A 17,420-nucleotide genomic window follows, 5' to 3' on the forward strand; every position below is an offset into this window, starting at 1 on the left:
TCCATTTTCTACTGGACCAATGACAAACATACAATTTCCCTCTTGGCATATCCCCCCAAGCCAGCCTGTACCAGTTGATGTACTCTTCATCCACTTCTCCTCAGGCGTTGCCATATATGTATGCAAGGCGAGTCTGCGGATGCGCTATACCATTACATAACAAACCAGGCACTATCACTGTCGAGAAATCGCACATCCACCAACTCATCCCCATAAGCTTCCAGAGCTCTGATTCTCGCTAAGGAGAGGTGCTTAAACCAGTAAGCCCCGTTCGCAGGGCGATTGGACAAGCCCACGGCTGCCAGACAAGGCTTTCCACCGACTTTAGGGACCTTTGACAAAATCACGGCATACTGCCTTTTGGCCCACCGAACATTGTTTGGCAGAAACTGGAGGACAAGCGATTTGTGATCAATGTTGCTCCCCCGGGCGGCTGACACTCTACATTGGACCTCGCAGCCATGCTGAAGGGCTCCAAATGGCACGTTGTCATCGGCAAAGTCCACTAGAAGCCCCGGATACCGAACCGGAAGGCCTACCTGGCCGTTTATCTTCTCAAGAGTGACAGTCTCGCTCTCGTCCGGGCACGTCAACCGAGGAGTCCGAAAGTTGAGCAACGACTTCGGAGCCCACCTGTATCCCGCCTTGTCGAGGCGTTCATAATTGTTGAAAATCACGGACTTGTCAAACGTCCCTAGTTGTTCCAAGAAAGCCGCCATGCGCTCCTCTGCAACTTCCTCGTCATCGTCGCCTGAAATCGCCTGTATCTTGTGAAGATCGACGTCGATGATCGTTGCCATGCACACTGTTTCATCCGCGAGTCGTGTACTCCTCCGTGGTGACAAATGGTGCGCGAGAGGTTCATAGAGCATCCACTTTTCCTTGACTTGCTTCATGAGACCCCTCAATGCGGAGTACAGGTCGAGCAGCCTTAGATTCGCCGCGAAGGGGAATCCTAGATACTTTCCTGACATTTCCAGGTGTTCACGGTTATAGGTCATGAACTCTTCTGCCAGCGCGTTTAATTCGACTGGCCGATCGGAGAACTGTATGTATACCAAGGATGGTAGAAACCCTTCTTGGTGAGTCCAGAGGCGCTTGATCCAGTTGGACAGATACAGACGAGCGACTTTATCCAGCGCCGGAGCGGTGGATGGGATTCTCTGGATGAACTTGTCCAAGACCAGGACAGCTTTCGCCTTTGAATAGACGTGCCGCATATTCTGGATCGCCTTGCGCTTGCGGTCTTTGTCTAATGCCGGGACGCCTTCATTCAGTTAGTCTTGAACCCGTCCAGACATTCGATGAGGTTACATACACAATGTGTCCATCCAAAAGCCCACACCATCCGAGTTGTTGGGATCTTCTGGCAAAGGTCTTCGGCCTTCCCACCGCACATTTTCCACGAGATGTGTGATGCGATCTAGCTGGCATTCTGGGAGCCAATTCGCCGCCCGATTTCCCATGCCGTCAGCCCACCTATGACGAAAGGGTCAGCATCTCGCATGCGTAACATAAGACGAGGGGCAGAGACGCAACTGGTGTTAGATTCATGACGTTTTCGCTCAGGGTCGATGCTTACACATGGGATATAGCCACATAGTCAGGCGTCCTGTGACCACTTAAATGGTATTCCACCGACCAAAGTGTACGCAGTCCTTTGGCCCAAAGCGCAATCGGGATGGCATTCTTATCGATAATTCTTGCGATGGCATCGTCCCATCCCTTTTGCCCTCTTTCAGGTCCCATCTGTCCGCCATAGCTGATCGACTGCGCGGTCGGACAGTTGGGCTTATGCCAGGGAGCCACATGCCGGGGGTGGTAAAGCTCTGTAGGGAATTCTTCCAGGCAACGCTCCCTGACACACTTCGAATGTCGATCCAGTTCATCCGGGCTTAAACTGGGAGACGCGGCAATGTAGTATTGGCCGTCGATCGGCAGGTCTTTGATGATGGTAGTCGCATCGGCGAGACACCACTGGCGCTGTATACGTCTGGCTAAGATCTCGGACCGAGCGTCCAGCCACGGGTTCGTAACGCTGATCCCACGGGGCTCGCAGACGCTGATTGCTGCACTGCGGAGGGAGAAGACCATGGCGATCAGCGTGGTCGAAATCTCGTCCCGTACGGGCCACCGCGGAGGCTTGTCGTTTCCCCAAAGATTCCTCTCTTCATCTGGTGTGCAGAAGCAGTCAAGGATCTGTCGGGCCCTCTCAAACATCCGGTTCGCTGCCGTCCATGCCTGTGCCTTATCCCGTATTCCATTCCTCCATTCTTTCAGCTTGCACGAAAGGATTGACGTGTTGACAATCCTTACTAGTCTTTGTTTTCGATTGTCGTCCTGTGACGATAACCTGAGAAATTCCACTTCGCCAGGATCTGACAGATCTTTAACCTCGAGGAAATCTTCTGTCTTGGTACTGACACCGCCAATTTTCAACACTTCAATGACCAGCCCGAAGAAGAGCCACGTCTGGAAGAACTCTTCCACTTTCGAGTCGGCCACCTTCCATTTGGCACCATTCCCCTCGAGGTATCCCTTTTTGGTGGTGTCGCCACCGGGAAGCTGGTCGTCAGTCCAACCTCTTCGCTTAGGAAAATCTAGAAAGCCTTTGTGATCGTACCATTCCCCTGGGGGAGCGTTGTACGGAGCAACAATAAAGTGTTTTTTTCCTTCGGGTAGGGGTAAATGCTCCATTTTCCGTTTAGTCGTCCTTCGATAACTTGTCTCTTTAGTTGGCAGCGCACTGTAAGCAGCGGCATATATGTGTATGATAGTCTGTAGCGGGCCAGTTTGGGGGGTGTCAGCCAGCCACTGCAGCTCAGGTGTCTCGTTGGCATCCCACCATGAGCCACTCTCATCCTATCGGCTCCCGTATATTCATCGCACGTCATGGGGTGTGAGAAGCAGGTCGAATCTGCCTTTGAGACTTCTCCATCTGCACCATTCCTCGCGGATCACACCAATCATACCGCCGTCCTAAGCGCCTTTGAATCCCCTCGGTTTCAAGCATCAATCTGGTATCCTTGCCATTAAACAGACGTCTTGCTGTAAATACACTGTATGTCCTTCCTAGCTCCTTAGGCAGCCTTACTGCCCTGACGCCAACTTTATTCATTTTCATAAAAGGGAGTCAATCCAGACTAGCTGATCCGATCCCAAATCAGTCAATCTGGTTGCTGCATGGTCCAACCGCAGCCATGGGGGTAGGAAACAATACGATCTGAGTACTACCTTAGCATGGGTATATCTATTATCCGAAGTTCAACCCGCATAGATACCACGGACTTACGGAGTCAGATGGGTGGTGGATCAATCCAAATCCAACCCACAGCAAGTCTAAACAAAGTCCTCCCACAGTAAATCTTCCTCTGTAAGATTAACCAATGTAATTCTTGGCCATGAGATATCATCATATCCTCCCATAGTATTCTTTTCTAATTATCAGATTTGTAATTCAGCAGAACGAATACTTCCCTTGGATAGTATATGCGCGTCCATAGAGATCATGGCGTCTTGAACCGCTGATGACTGTGTATGAACAGAAATATATAGAAGTTTAGACTAAATATGCTTAGTTATCTACTATTATTATATATCTCAAAAATCGCTCTATTTTATTCGGATTAAATATAAAATGTGTATGATGAAAAACATTAAATATGAGGCTGCTATAAATTCTCAGGCCAAAACTAGAAGGCCAAAACTAGAACCAAAATAGATCTGATCTGAGTTGGTGTAGTTTAAGCATGTTCTAGGCCTAGTGATTCCATGGGGAATCACCATTGTAACCTTCTTAGTATTGTAGATAGTAGCTGCCTAGAACACTACCTTCTTACAGTGGGATAGTTACTGTTCTGCATGTTGTTGTAGAGCTATTCTTAATTATTCGATACCAATTTGGAGTATGTGAGGGAGCAGTGTATGGCTCTGAAGACTTGAGTACCAGCCACCCAAGAGATTATTTGCTGTCCTTCGCCGTCTCGGATGGATTCCTGTATACGAATTGCCGTTTATGCTATGTCTATCGCATGCAAGAAACACAGCTTAGCGATAAGTGAGAGTGCAGAGATTTCGGCTTATGGTAGTCATGTCTGTACAGGGACCACCATAGACTTCTCCTCGTTTCTCAGTCTCATTGGATTCTGTCAAAGGGTCTAGGGACCACCAGCGTGGAACAATCGCAATGCATGGGAAACGCGTCATTCTATCTTCATCAGCTCGAACTATCTCGTACGCCTTCAGTAAAATCCTCCATGCCAAAGAGAAAACTATCGCAATCAAACCCCAAATCCTGGAAAATGTGGTCGAACAGGGACCCAGAGGTGGCCTCCTCGAGCGGCATCCCCCCAGTCACATCCGGAGTGGGATACTGCGTCTCCAGGATCCGTGTCGAGAGCAGTTCAAAGGTCCGGATGCACTGTTGGACGTAAATACTCAAATGCTCATGTGCGCGGAGGGCCGATATGACATCTCTCCACGACTGCGACACCGATGTGGTGAACAGGTCCGCTTCGAACATGGCCGCTAGAAAGTTGGTTCCCGCAATATGTAGATAATATACTCGATACCACCAAGGCAGGAGACCCATTGGTTCGTTTGGCTCCAGCGTCTCGATGATCAAGGAGGTGAGCTTCTGCGCGGTTTCCACACACATTCCGGCGCATTCTCTGAGAAGACGATCGCTTAGGCTTGGAGGGATGGGCTGTGCCTGGACTGTAGCTGGGTGGGATTTCAGAGAGTAGAGACGTGCGAGCATAGGTCTGTACAGGACGATTCGAGAGTGAAGGAGCCTGTACACCGGTGTTAGTAGGCTGTTTTCTCTACTTTCTGACTATATTTTGTCAACGAGACGGCAGTTGAATTAGTTGCATACCGAAGATGAAGTACATATCGCTCTGCTCGGGAAGCCCTATCAGCAACCTTCCCCAGGTTATCCAACTTCCAGTCGCTGGGGAGATCATTCTCCCATTTGTTGAGACAGGCATCTAGCTGCACCGCCACGGAGTGGTAGTCGTCCTGTTGATATAGACGTGGCAGCCCCAATCTGGCAGCGAGAGGATTCCGTGTCTGTGTCTGTGCCAACTGAATCTGATTGCCAATTTCATGCAGCTCTCGTGAAAGATGCCCCGCATGTCTACCGCCCTGTAGGTAGCTCGCGCTTGTAGACATGGAGTCGGCCCTGTTCGGTAAGGAGATCAAGGATGGTGCTGATGTCCGGCCAAGGGACCAGGAGACGCAGCTTGGCGAGTCAGCATAACTGCAGGCGACACTCCTTTCTGTGTGTCTGTGGTACATACCGGTCTAGAGCCACACAGCCGGCCCATACCTGTTCTTTCAACTGCCTGTCAATAGAAGGATGCTTGGCTGAAGACCCCTCGGGTAGATGGCAACAGATGCTCTGCGCAATGCGTATTGCCAACCCCGCTGTCATCCATGTCTTCACTTGGTTGCTGGTGCAGTGGAGGTATCGATTCATGAGCATCAAACATTGGACCAGCTCAAGCGTTCCAGGCTTCCATAGAATTGTCTCCGGTCGGAGAAGCACCCACGCGCGTTGGAAAAAGCGGCTCCCCTCTTCGTCGCGCTGTTGCGGAGGGATGGATTCTTGTCTCTGCACTGCCAGGGCAAAGACGACATTGAGGATGCTTAGCCAGACGTCATGTTCTGCGTGGAGCAGTGCGCCAGACCGAGAGTACGTCGCCTCATAGTCGTGTAGGAAACGTTCTCGGCTCAGGACAGGTTCCACCGGATCGACGTATTGCCAATATATACAGACAAGCCTATCAGCGTGAGCGCGGGGAGGCAGTTCCATTGCGGAGTTTAGACCATTATACGGGAAGTGCAGGTCTAACACCCCAAACAAGGGTGCATCCACGAACGGGACGAGGTTTGAAGTAGCGGCCGGGACGAGCCCTGCTCTCACATCTATTGCGGCTGCGACTTCACCAGCAAACTGCCCATGGGTGCTGTAGTACGCACGGTTTTGATCCCGGTCAAGCTCCGGCTCTTGGTCTTCGTCGGCCTGTTCCGATCTGGACGAAGGTCCAGACGTCGAGGGTGTCGAAAGCGAGCAAGCTCCCAAGTTAGGAGACGAGGCCGGGACGGGAGAATGACTGCGGATTATTGGTGCCTTTGGGACCAGGGGTTTGCGCTTGGTTTGTCGCTCGACGGCGTTGGAGTCAATGCTGTACGTACATGCCTTTCCTCCTCGCAAGCATCTAGTACAGGCTGTGAATGGCAATATCAGTCAGTCAGTTTTATAGGAACATCTAATAGGAGAACATGATGAATGGGTCAAGGATACCCGGACGACCGCCATCACATTTCGCCTTCCTCAAGCGACAAGCCTGGCACGCGGTGGAGATTTTTAACCGTTCCCTGCGTAATGGTCCCAAGGAGGTGTTTTGATGGTTTCTCATATCTAGAGACTTCTTCATTACATTAACTCACCCAGTTGTCCTTGAGGTTTCACTCAGATAAAGCTTACATGAACTAAGGCGGTGGAGTTGGAGATTGTCCACACTTTGGCGGCACGGGGGACAAAGCATGCATTAGTTAAGGCATTATACGACAAGTGCCAATCATATTATGATCCGTCCAGGCATAACCCCATAGCGGAAAGACATACAATTGGCTTAAGGCGATGTCCTAAATGTCAGCCAGCCAGTCAGCTTTCCTTCCGCGCATCGAATAGTGCCAGCATGACAGCCAATGAAACAGAGGTCCGCTTCTGTATGTTCTTTTGAAACTGACAACATCAGCTATAAATCTCCAATACCAGAGAAATTTATGCGATGGACATGCTACATCCTTATTGTCACTTGTTTCTTCACTGAGTTCCTTTCATAGACCTTGACCGCTCAGTGCTGGAAGTATGTCTCAACAAGCTGAATCCAAGATATCAGCGGACCCCGAGGTCAAGCAATCTCCTATCTACGATGGTCAAGGCACCGAGGAGGACCCTTTTATAGTTGAATTCCAAAAGGATGATCCAGGAAACCCAATGAACTGGTCTCAGTTCAGGAAATGGTTCATCACGGCGATTGTGACCTTCTCTGTCTTTGCCATCACCTTCACGTCTTCGGCATACTCTGCTTCCGCAAACGAGCTCATTCCAGACTTCAGTATGAGCACAGAGGTGTTTACCGTCGGCCTCTCCCTCTTTGTTCTTGGGTTTGCAATTGGCCCAGCTGTATGGGGCCCCTTGGTAAGCAGCATTCTATTTGAAGGCCTTAACAGACCCGCTGACAATCCATTTCTCTTTAGTGAGTCCCTCCCATCTTAGATACAGGTACCTTCCAACTTAACCGTACCTTGCTAGATCCGAACTATACGGAAGACAAGCTCTCTGGATCGTCTCGCACGTCGCCATGGTAGCCTTCATCGGAGGTTCCGCTGGAAGTCACAATGTTGCCACCCTCCTGGTGCTGCGATTCTTCAGCGGCACATTTGGCGGCTCACCGCTGGTCAACTCGGGCGGTGCTATCGCAGATATCTTCCCTCCAGCTCAGAGAGGCCTCGCCATGACACTGTATTGTGTCGCACCATTTCTTGGTCCCATCCTTGGCCCTATCGTCGGCGGATTCGTCTCCGAAAACGTTGGATGGAGATGGGTGCAGGGCGTGTGCTGTATCTTCATCGGGGTGATTGGTATCATCGGCGTCATCTTTGTCCCGGAGACATACGGGCCGGTGCTCCTGATTAGGAGGGCAAGCCGACTTTCTAAAGCTCACGGTAAGGTCTACATTAGTATCCTCGAAAAGAACCAAGGCAAGAAGAAGCCGTCGGAGGTCTTCCAGCGAGCTCTCATACGCCCCTGGGTTCTGCTCTTCCGGGAGCCGATCGTGCTGGTTGCCTCGCTCTACATGGCCATTATCTACGGCACCGTCTACATGTTCATGAGCGCCATGCCTATCGTCTACAACGAACAACGTGGCTGGAGCGAGGGCATCGGCGGGCTCGCCTTCATGGGTATCGCTGTCGGCATCATCATCGGACTAGTCTACGCCATCTACGATAACAACAGACGCTATACGAATCTACTACTATCAAACACAGCCACTGCCGAATCGCGCCTTCCACCCGCCATCGTCGGCGCCGTCGCCCTACCAGTCGGCATGTTCGCCTTCGCCTGGACCAATAACCCCCGCATCCACTGGTCCGTCAGCATCATCCTCTCTGCGCCCTTCGGCTTCGGCTGCGTCCTCGTCATCCTGCCGATCGTCAACTACCTGATTGATGCGTATACCATCTACGCGGCGTCTGTTCTTGCAGCTGCAGCCATCTTCCGCTCGATCGTCGGGGCTGTGTTTCCCTTGTTTACGACCCAGATGTACAGCAGTCTTGGGATTCACTGGGCGAGTTCCCTACCGGCCTTTTTGACGGTAGCTTGCATGCCGTTTCCGTTGGTCATGTATCGCTATGGTGGGGCGCTGAGGATGAAGTGCAAGTATGCGTTCGAGGCTGCGGAGATGATGAGGCGGATGCAGATGCAGCGGGTCCCTGCTCCAGTCAAGGAGGAGGAAGATTCCCCTTCTGAGTGAGGGACGGTAGATTTGGACTCGAAGCGTGTCAGTGGCAGTTGTGGACGTGGTCAGGGGAACAGATTTCATGCACTACGGAGGGAAATAGATTGCCGATATTAGAACAACCGTGTTGACCGTAGCATATCAGTCGCAGCTGTCGCATAGCCTTATTAGACGTAGATAGACTAGAGATCAACACGAGACACTCCTTCAGGAATAGATGTCTATTTGTTATTCGCTGATTGACATGTACAGTTCCTTGAATGTCGTACAAGTCTATCTAAGCTAAAATATAGGTGAGGAATCGAGGATTAAAATATATACACGATTTTGTTTCGAGGAACCATCATACACAGACTGGTGCTGGTGCCGTGATAGCGACCGACCGGGGTCAAGTCTACCGACTCGCCCCGAATTTCCTCGCGATTTCCACCTCTGTAAACTTCCTCGTCTTACTCTGCAGCATAGCCGCTCTCTCCTCGATCGACATGGAAATCTGATCGCCCATCGGGACGAGACACTTGGCCAGATGCGTATAGTCCTTCCGGATGAGCCGGTAGGTGATCATGAGATAGTCGATATTGCGGAAGACCAGCGCATGCTCGCTGGCGTAGCGGTCTTTTTGCTTCAGAAACGCCACCGGGTGCTCGCGCCAGTGACGGCGGGGGTTGAGATGGTGAGAGGTGTGGTAGCCGTCATTGAAGCAGAAGCGGTTACTCTGGTATTGTTAGCGGCGGTAGTCAAATGGTAGGCAGGAAATCGTACCGGAACATCAATCAGGGTGATACTAGATCTGAAATCCGAGTTGGGGTCTGTCTCGTCAACAAAGGCGTGCTGCCCCCAGTTGCCGATCATCAAGCCCAACCGGAGGAGAAACAAGGGGAGGATGAAGACGAAGAGCGTTGCACGAGGATTGACGAAGCGATACATTCCGTAGATGAAGAGGTAGTTTCCGATCTCCCAGGAACCCGCCTTGAGACCTTGGAGGAACTGGCCTTTCCGGAAGAAGTAGCTCGGAAGCTCAAACCACACGAGGAAAAGAAATCGGCCGACATAGCACAGAAAATCGTACAGCTCGTCTCGTTGGAACCTGACTGTCGAGGATAAATCGTCAGGCCCATTCCCTTCCACGTGATGATGCTTGACGTGGTGGTAGTAGTACGAGTTCCACGTATGTCCCATGAGAGGATTGGTGATGTAGGGAAAGAGCGAGTCAAAGAGCCAGAATCGCTTGGCTAGGATCCCGCCCATGTGGATGTGCTGGTGCATCATGAGCGTGTAGGTTCCCACGTAGTACGACTGCATGATCCAGTGAAAGACGCCATGGATCCAATTGAAGTGATAGTACAGGTAGAGTGCACTAGGGACGGACGTAGTAAAGTAGAGGATGAGATGCGTGAGCATCACAACGTCAGTTTCTACACGAACGACTCTCCGTCCCAGCTGGATGTACGGCTGGAGGAGCCATTGGTTGACAGCAGACGGGAGTTTGGCCTTGAGATCAGCAGTGTCCCAGGTCACAGTGACCGTAGGCTCAAAGTCAACATGCTGAGGATTGTTGAAGGCTTCCAGTTGCTCGGGGACAGATTTGTATTGCGAGTTGTGGTGGGATGGGATATATTTGAGGGTCTCAGCGGATCATAATTTCGAACATGGACAGGGAATGTCTACCTTGAACGACGGGTTTCGAGCCGGATGATTGTGCCTGAACGTCCGAGAGCAGAGTCTGCAGAACCAGGAGGTCCGACCGAGTCAGATTCGGGTCAATATAGCTGTCGGGTTCCATCATGACCCATTGACCGGCAGATGCTCGGTATGATTTAGGACTGGGTTGTGGTGTGTAGAAAGGAAGACTTGGCTCTTTTAACTTCGCCAGAGAGAAATCGGATGGCAATTTTCGGAGAAAGTGAAAAGGAGACGGAGTGGGTCTTGCTGATGGACGCCATTGAACGCTGATCGAGCACGGATTGAGCTTATCAGGGAGAGCTTTGCTCTATTAATATCTGTGGATTGTAGTATTGATGAAGGAATCGCAGAGTAAGTGAGCTTGACTGAAAAGTCTGAAGGATAATACCAGACAGAGTGTACTCTGTAGAGAAGAGAATAAAAGTGGCAAACACGTCAGCCTACGCCAAGAGCTATCACATGTATCGTATGTCGAGTCAGCACTAATTTAATATCAGATGCAGAGCTCTTTAATCATGATTCGACAGCAGTAGTAATGGATCGAGGTAAATAATAGCTCGTGTGTCATTGACATCATGACATCTAGTTATTACCGATAATTGTTCCGATGGAATGATGGACATTCCCCTGGCAATAACATCACGTGGTGCACTGGCCAACTGGCCATCTTCAAGTTCTGTGCAACTGATGACCCCCTACAAATAGTAGTATTTTCCGGGATTCTAGATGTTCCCCTGAGGCCTGAGCCCTGTTCCTATTGACTACCTGAGGAGATTGGAAAATAGATGAAAGGATCAAAGAGGATTAAAGGACACCTTTTGGCGCTCAATGTCCCCTGATGATTGACCAATCACAGCCTGTCTTTATCAATGGGTGGATAACTGCTATGATCGATCGAGATTAGGGCTTCTACTAGGTTCAACCTGGCAAGACACGGAAAATTCCAACCGCATATTCAGGGGACTTTCGCCTGTTGAGCATTTTTTTGTTGGATATGGTTGAACCACCGCCTATCTAACCCACCCTCATATCCATGCGGGTTGGCTGCGGATAATGGATACCTACAGGTAGTATTACACCAAAATAGTATTCTGTTTACCACCTTTTTCCTAGTATTATACCTCAATCCCTAGGGTATCTATACATTTCATTGAATGATATGACGATTAGTGATATAAACATCATCTATTACCTATCAGATATGCTGAAATGAGTTTAATTAGGGGGATAGGAGGCTAGAGTTCAGGATGGAAAGCAGTGCAGAGAAGCAGAGAGATATCTATCTTACCACCACCACCATCACCACCATTATCTGAAACTAAAACTCCGCCATAACTCTAGTTTTTCTCGGTAAGTCTAATATTTTATTCTATATATACATAAATAAGATCATTCTCTATCTACATAATAGACTATATACTTATGTAGGCCTGGGTATGGTTGGATAACGCTTAAGCTTACCTATATCCATGCAAATTAGGTATGGTTAACCTATTTGGCTGCTGGTTGGATCAGAACCAACCCAGAACCGCCCATTTTGCGGGTTGGTCAGCCTGTCTACTTCTTGACTTGCGAAGTTGGGAGATCAAAAATGCTGGCCTCAGGTGACGTGGCCGCCATAGACTCATATTGATCTACAATCTTATCTTTGGTAATGTGATCCATGACTGACCGATTTGGCAGCATGGACGTCGTGCTGGTTCAAACACTTCTTTGTCCTGCCTCTGTACGGGATGGGCCTTTGCTTGCCCTTGTCACTGTGAGACGAGCAAACCTGTTCAAGTCCAAAGGAAGGCTGAACACCACTATTACGATCAGTGGAGCTATTTTCTGCCCGTCTATATGTAGCCAGATATGCACCAAGGTCTGACACAAGAACGAATCATAGCGCTGTTTCAGGGTGTCATATCAGCATTCTTAGAGTCACCTGTGGCATGATTGATGTGACCATTGTGGCTGACCATAAATTATAAGGCAATATCCTCATTTGCAAGCACTATGTCTGGCCAGCGAATGTAAGAGCTTGCAAGTGTGAAACCTGGCCCACGTGCGATGGTCAATCGTTCAAAAGCGATAGGAGTTGTCTATCTTGTCAAGCTTGACACTGTCGATCCTCAGCCTGGCCGAGCAATTATTATCCGAACTGCCGAGTGTCATTTCACTTTCAATGTTGATCTCCAATCCTGTTAGTAGCATTGCCCTTGCAGTGCAGGTGGAACATGTATGTCTCTGTCCATGAGATTCATGGCTGGATTCATTATTGTACGGCATACTAGGTGACAGAGGACAGGAGAGAACCAAGTCTTCGTCTATTAAACTGGATGTGACTGATTTTAGTAAGTATTATCACGCCGTAAAGCATCAAGGGCTGACGAAAGCGACTAGCTCTCCCTGATTAAGCATGCGAGGTAGTCTTACCAGAAAAGGACACCGGAGCCACATCGGTCTAGATTAGAAGGGGACCAGCATCACTTGATATTCCCTGCGCTAGCGTGCTTCCGACACGGAGTTCTGCAGCCGGCATTCACTGCAATATCTTTTGTACATGGATAGTCTGCCAGATGGTGCGGACATTAAATTTCCTGTTTCGATGACGCTACCTATTTCTTGGTGAGGATCATTGTCTGTGCTATCCGAGTAGAAAAGGGTCGACAAGCAATAATTGTAAACGACATCGTGGACCATGGTGTCTTGAACAGCCATTTTGCCTAAACTAGCCTAAATCTTCCATAGGCTCTGTGTTCTTAGATGAGGTGCATCATATTGCGGCAATCCAGCCAACAAGGATGCTTACGAGGTGCAAGTTGCAGGATCTGTCTAGCATGGCATTCCGGGCCGCAGAACCGGCACCTGCAGAACTACACCCCTAAATCGGCAATTGAGGTCGCGGGAGTGCAATATCCATGCCTAAAGACAGCATGCAGCAAAGTGTTGCAGACGCGGGGAAGGAATGACGCTAAGCATTTTCATAGGTAAATCTGAAACCCCCGTGTCCAGTTGATCGCAAGGTTAATATCGTTTATGTAGTCTGTTCCCCGCAAACTGCAACCTGCGAGGGCTCATGTGGCTGCTGTCGGGAGTTGCGATTGGCGCTTCTATAGGGTCGTCAACTCCCGGAAAAAAGCAGGAACAGGATTATTCCACTGCATGAAATGAAGGATCAGGATCTTAGGGTGTTGGCTGAAGAAATGTGATTATGCGGGGCTTTCCATGAATGCTGCCATGCAATATTCGCTTACCCTTTTCGGTTGTATATGAGTTCATACTGACTTTGAGTCAGCCACCCTTTCATCTCGGGCACTAGTCTTTCGCTTCAGTCCGAATCCTATTTCATAGCATTCCTGAGGCTAAATGGATTCCTTGAACGGATGATATGCGATTGGCCCCTGGACTGTGTGTACCTTGTACCCTCCGGAAAGCCGGCGATGATTCCGACCAAGATATGTGGCAGAGGGTTATAAATTATCCTCCGAATCTCCATTGAAGTCGAGTCTTTTCAGATAGTCATTCCTCTTCAGTCTTGAGGATTTCACCATATACGACGCCAAGATGAAGCACCTTGCATCTTCCATCGCATTGACTCTACTGTTGCCTGCTGTGCAGGCCCAGCAGACTGTATGGGGGCAATGTATGCTCTGGCTGTCACTTGAATAGGACTAGATCAAATGCTGATATGCTTCTAGGTGGCGGCCAAGGCTGGTCTGGCCCAACAAATTGTGTTGCTGGTGCGGCCTGTAGCACACTGAATCCCTGTATGTTAGATATCGTCCTGAGTAGAGACTTATACTGACTTTCCCAGACTACGCTCAGTGTATCCCGGGAGCCACCGCGACGTCCACCACCCTCTCGACAACGACGACGACCCAGACCACCACCAAACCTACGACGACTGGTCCAACTACATCCGCACCCACCGTGACCGCATCCGGTAACCCTTTCAGCGGCTACCAGCTCTATGCCAACCCCTACTACTCCTCCGAGGTCCATACTCTAGCCATGCCTTCTCTGCCCAGCTCGCTCCAGCCCAAGGCTAGTGCCGTCGCTGAAGTGCCCTCATTTGTCTGGCTGTAAGTCGTCTTATCCCAATACTGAGACCAATTCCTGACAGTTGTAGCGACGTTGCCGCCAAGGTGCCCACGATGGGAACCTACCTGGCCGACATTCAGGCCAAGAACAAGGCCGGCGCTAGCCCTCCTATCGCCGGTATCTTCGTGGTCTACGACTTGCCAGACCGTGACTGCGCCGCTCTGGCCAGTAATGGCGAGTACTCAATTGCTAACAACGGTGTGGCCAACTACAAGGCGTACATTGACGCCATCCGTGCTCAGCTGGTGAAGTACTCTGACGTTCACACCATCCTCGTCATCGGTAGGCCGTACACCTCCGTTGCGCTCCGCCTTTCTCTGACATCTTGCAGAACCCGACAGCTTGGCCAACCTGGTGACTAACCTCAACGTCGCCAAATGCGCCAATGCGCAGAGCGCCTACCTGGAGTGTGTCGACTACGCTCTGAAGCAGCTCAACCTGCCCAACGTCGCCATGTACCTCGACGCAGGTATGCCTCCTTCCGCATTCTTCATCCCTTCCAGACACTAACTCATCAGGCCATGCTGGCTGGCTCGGATGGCCCGCCAACTTGGGCCCCGCCGCAACACTCTTCGCCAAAGTCTACACCGACGCGGGTTCCCCCGCGGCTCTTCGTGGTCTGGCCACCAACGTCGCCAACTACAACGCCTGGTCGCTCAGTACCTGCCCGTCCTACACCCAGGGAGACCCCAACTGCGACGAGAAGAAGTACATCAACGCCATGGCGCCTCTTCTCAAGAATGCCGGCTTCGATGCCCACTTCATCATGGATACCTGTAAGTGCTTATCCCAATCTCAGATGTGTACCGACTAATCGCTATTTCAGCCCGCAATGGCGTCCAGCCCACGAAGCAAAGCGCCTGGGGTGACTGGTGCAACGTCATCGGCACCGGCTTTGGTGTTCGCCCCTCGACCAACACCGGCGATCCGCTCCAGGATGCCTTTGTGTGGATCAAGCCCGGTGGAGAGAGTGATGGCACGTCCAACTCGTCTTCCGCCCGGTATGACGCACACTGCGGATACAGTGATGCTCTGCAGCCTGCTCCTGAGGCTGGTACTTGGTTCCAGGTATGTTATCCATCTTGCCAAATGAGGGATAAGTGACTGACGGACCCAGGCCTACTTTGAGCAGCTTCTGACCAACGCTAACCCGTCTTTTTAAATGTGGTGAGAGGTAGAATTGCTGACTGTTTGAGTGCGCGACCTTTGGGCTATTCCTTTGCGCTCTATGGCTGAAATAGCAAAATGATTACATTCTTCCTGCTCTATTGTACATCTGTTACTATTCATATTGCCAATGGTAGCCTGTCCCTATACAGGATTGTCATTGCATTTCGACATCTTTAACGCGGTAGGATAGCAAATAGCGCCTAGTGATGGTGAACTGGTTATTTGGCAAGATTAGAAGCACGCCGTATATATATCAGAAGAACTCTACTGTCATGACTTTCTGTAAGACATAGCAGATGATACTATCTAGCCCCCAGGTTCTGTTGTGTTCTGGGTGGCGTCGGGTCATTTCTCGAACAGTGAGAGCCCGGAGATTATCTCCGAGAAGGTACTCCTGCCTAGGGATTATCCGCCAGTGGAATGTATAGGTTCATCATTCGCCCGCGAGGCAGCTTTAGGGTCCAGTTCCAATCCTTGATGGCAAGCATTCTTGTTGCGTTCAGCATGTGGAGAAAGTATAGCGGTCAATGGGTAGTAGGCAGTACAGAAGACTGCTTAGTGCAAGTGATCTCAACATCCGAATTTTAGTTACCAGAAGTTTTGCAGCATCTCAAACCACGAAATCTATTTGGTGCTAATGTGCGAGGGAATATCAAGACCAGTCAATTAGCAGCTATTGAAGGTAATTTAAATGAAAATCTGTTGTCTTACTATAGATATTAGCCTGCGCCATAATATGAAATGTGCTTCATTCTTACTATATATTCATCTACTCCGTACTATAGGCACTATCAGTAAGCCATTTTGCCTTTCTTAATAGTTATAATCTTAGATCAATGTATCACTACCTTGAGGTATATATGTGGCTAATGCAACACTCATCACAGCCTTTCATAATCATATTACCCTTCTGGGAGGCTATCATCCAATCAACTGTCCTAGGGGTAAACAGCAGAGGAAGCAAAATCAGGCAACACAATTCCTTTGACAGGGGAACTGCAGTGGAGTATTGACTTTCCCTGACTATTGGATTGTCGATCAGAGCCAGTGGAGCAATGTGGCTAGTGTCAGCCCTAAAGGGCGAGACATCCCCATTCATTTCCTCTTGGGGTTCTTGGCAGTCAATACCTTTTCCTCTAGTGATGTTTCTCCTGGCAGACTTGTCAAACAGAGGCATGACATATCAAAACCTTGGGTTGTTGCTGCTGTGATTGCTAAGAGCAATAGCTGGAGGCTACCGACATCTGTAGAAATAGCATGCTGGCATCTGCGAGGTCATCAAATGCTGTTATCTCGGCTCTTCTACAGCTTCTCGGAGCATTACGATCTCTCGGCTTCTCTAGATTGATCATTAGTGTGGACCCCTGAATTGTACTACAGGGCCAAGACAGGCCAGGAGCGAGGGTGTGACCCCATCTAGCTGCAGCCCCGGCGATGCGCTGGGGATTTATTCCTTCTGCCTGATCCCTTGCTGGACTTCACTCATTCATATACTCTTGGAGTCGCTGGTTGCTAGCAATCTGACTGAACAAGCGTTCCTCTGATTATTCTATCCTAGACGAAATGTCCTATCCGCAACAACCACAACAAGGATAGTATGTACTCAGCCACCACAGCATCTCCTTAGAGTTCCTTCTGACGAATGACTTGATAGTTACCCTCCCCCTCAGGGGCAATACCCACCTCCCCAGCCATATCCACCTCAGGTAGGAGTCGTATACTGCCAAATACCAACGGACCATACTGAACCTCCAGATGCAATACCAAGCCCCGCCTCCAGAGGAGAAGAAGGATCGTGGATGTTTGACTGCTTGGTTTGACTCTCTGCCTCTGAGTGAATGATGTGTACTGATTGGTCCCAGTCTGATGGCCATGTGCTGCTGCTTCCTTTGCGAAGAGGCCTGCGAATGCTGTATTGAATGCGTCGAATGCTTGTGTTGCGGATGCTAA

At 50.0% G+C, this 17,420-nt stretch overlaps 5 protein-coding genes across 5 annotated transcripts, besides 1 other annotated feature; 2 read left to right on the forward strand and 3 right to left on the reverse strand.

Annotated features, from left to right (window-relative positions):
• Window positions 1-152: 152 nt before the first annotated feature.
• Window positions 153-2,697, reverse strand: NFIA_002950 (uncharacterized protein; the record flags this gene model as incomplete). The annotated part of the gene is made up of 3 exons (XM_001258838.1): window positions 153-1,267; window positions 1,319-1,479; window positions 1,583-2,697. The coding sequence occupies 3 exons, from the start codon at window positions 2,695-2,697 to the stop codon at window positions 153-155; spliced, it is 2,391 nt and encodes a 796-aa protein (XP_001258839.1).
• Window positions 2,698-3,683: 986 nt separating this feature from the next.
• Window positions 3,684-3,711: a microsatellite.
• A 505-nt stretch (window positions 3,712-4,216) lies between these two features.
• NFIA_002960 (putative transcription factor) lies at window positions 4,217-6,221 on the reverse strand (the record flags this gene model as incomplete). Its single annotated transcript, XM_001258839.1, is given in 4 exon segments — window positions 4,217-4,793; window positions 4,877-5,242; window positions 5,301-6,188; window positions 6,199-6,221. 4 exon segments carry the CDS (start codon window positions 6,219-6,221, stop codon window positions 4,217-4,219), a joined length of 1,854 nt encoding a protein of 617 aa, XP_001258840.1.
• A 656-nt stretch (window positions 6,222-6,877) lies between these two features.
• NFIA_002970 (MFS transporter) lies at window positions 6,878-8,546 on the forward strand (the record flags this gene model as incomplete). The annotated part of the gene is made up of 2 exons (XM_001258840.1): window positions 6,878-7,176; window positions 7,325-8,546. The coding sequence occupies 2 exons, from the start codon at window positions 6,878-6,880 to the stop codon at window positions 8,544-8,546; spliced, it is 1,521 nt and encodes a 506-aa protein (XP_001258841.1).
• A 379-nt stretch (window positions 8,547-8,925) lies between these two features.
• NFIA_002980 (uncharacterized protein) lies at window positions 8,926-10,314 on the reverse strand (the record flags this gene model as incomplete). Its single annotated transcript, XM_001258841.1, has 3 exons — window positions 8,926-9,246; window positions 9,294-10,157; window positions 10,207-10,314. 3 exons carry the CDS (start codon window positions 10,312-10,314, stop codon window positions 8,926-8,928), a joined length of 1,293 nt encoding a protein of 430 aa, XP_001258842.1.
• Window positions 10,315-13,763: 3,449 nt separating this feature from the next.
• On the forward strand, window positions 13,764-15,462 carry cbhC (putative cellobiohydrolase; the record flags this gene model as incomplete). The annotated part of the gene is made up of 8 exons (XM_001258842.1): window positions 13,764-13,842; window positions 13,898-13,966; window positions 14,014-14,281; window positions 14,329-14,582; window positions 14,632-14,769; window positions 14,819-15,076; window positions 15,127-15,368; window positions 15,418-15,462. 8 exons carry the CDS (start codon window positions 13,764-13,766, stop codon window positions 15,460-15,462), a joined length of 1,353 nt encoding a protein of 450 aa, XP_001258843.1.
• Window positions 15,463-17,420: the final 1,958 nt, after the last annotated feature.

This window comes from Aspergillus fischeri, genomic scaffold, assembly GCF_000149645.3.
Source record: "Aspergillus fischeri NRRL 181 1099437636265 genomic scaffold, whole genome shotgun sequence".
Lineage (NCBI taxonomy): Eukaryota > Fungi > Ascomycota > Eurotiomycetes > Eurotiales > Aspergillaceae > Aspergillus > Aspergillus fischeri.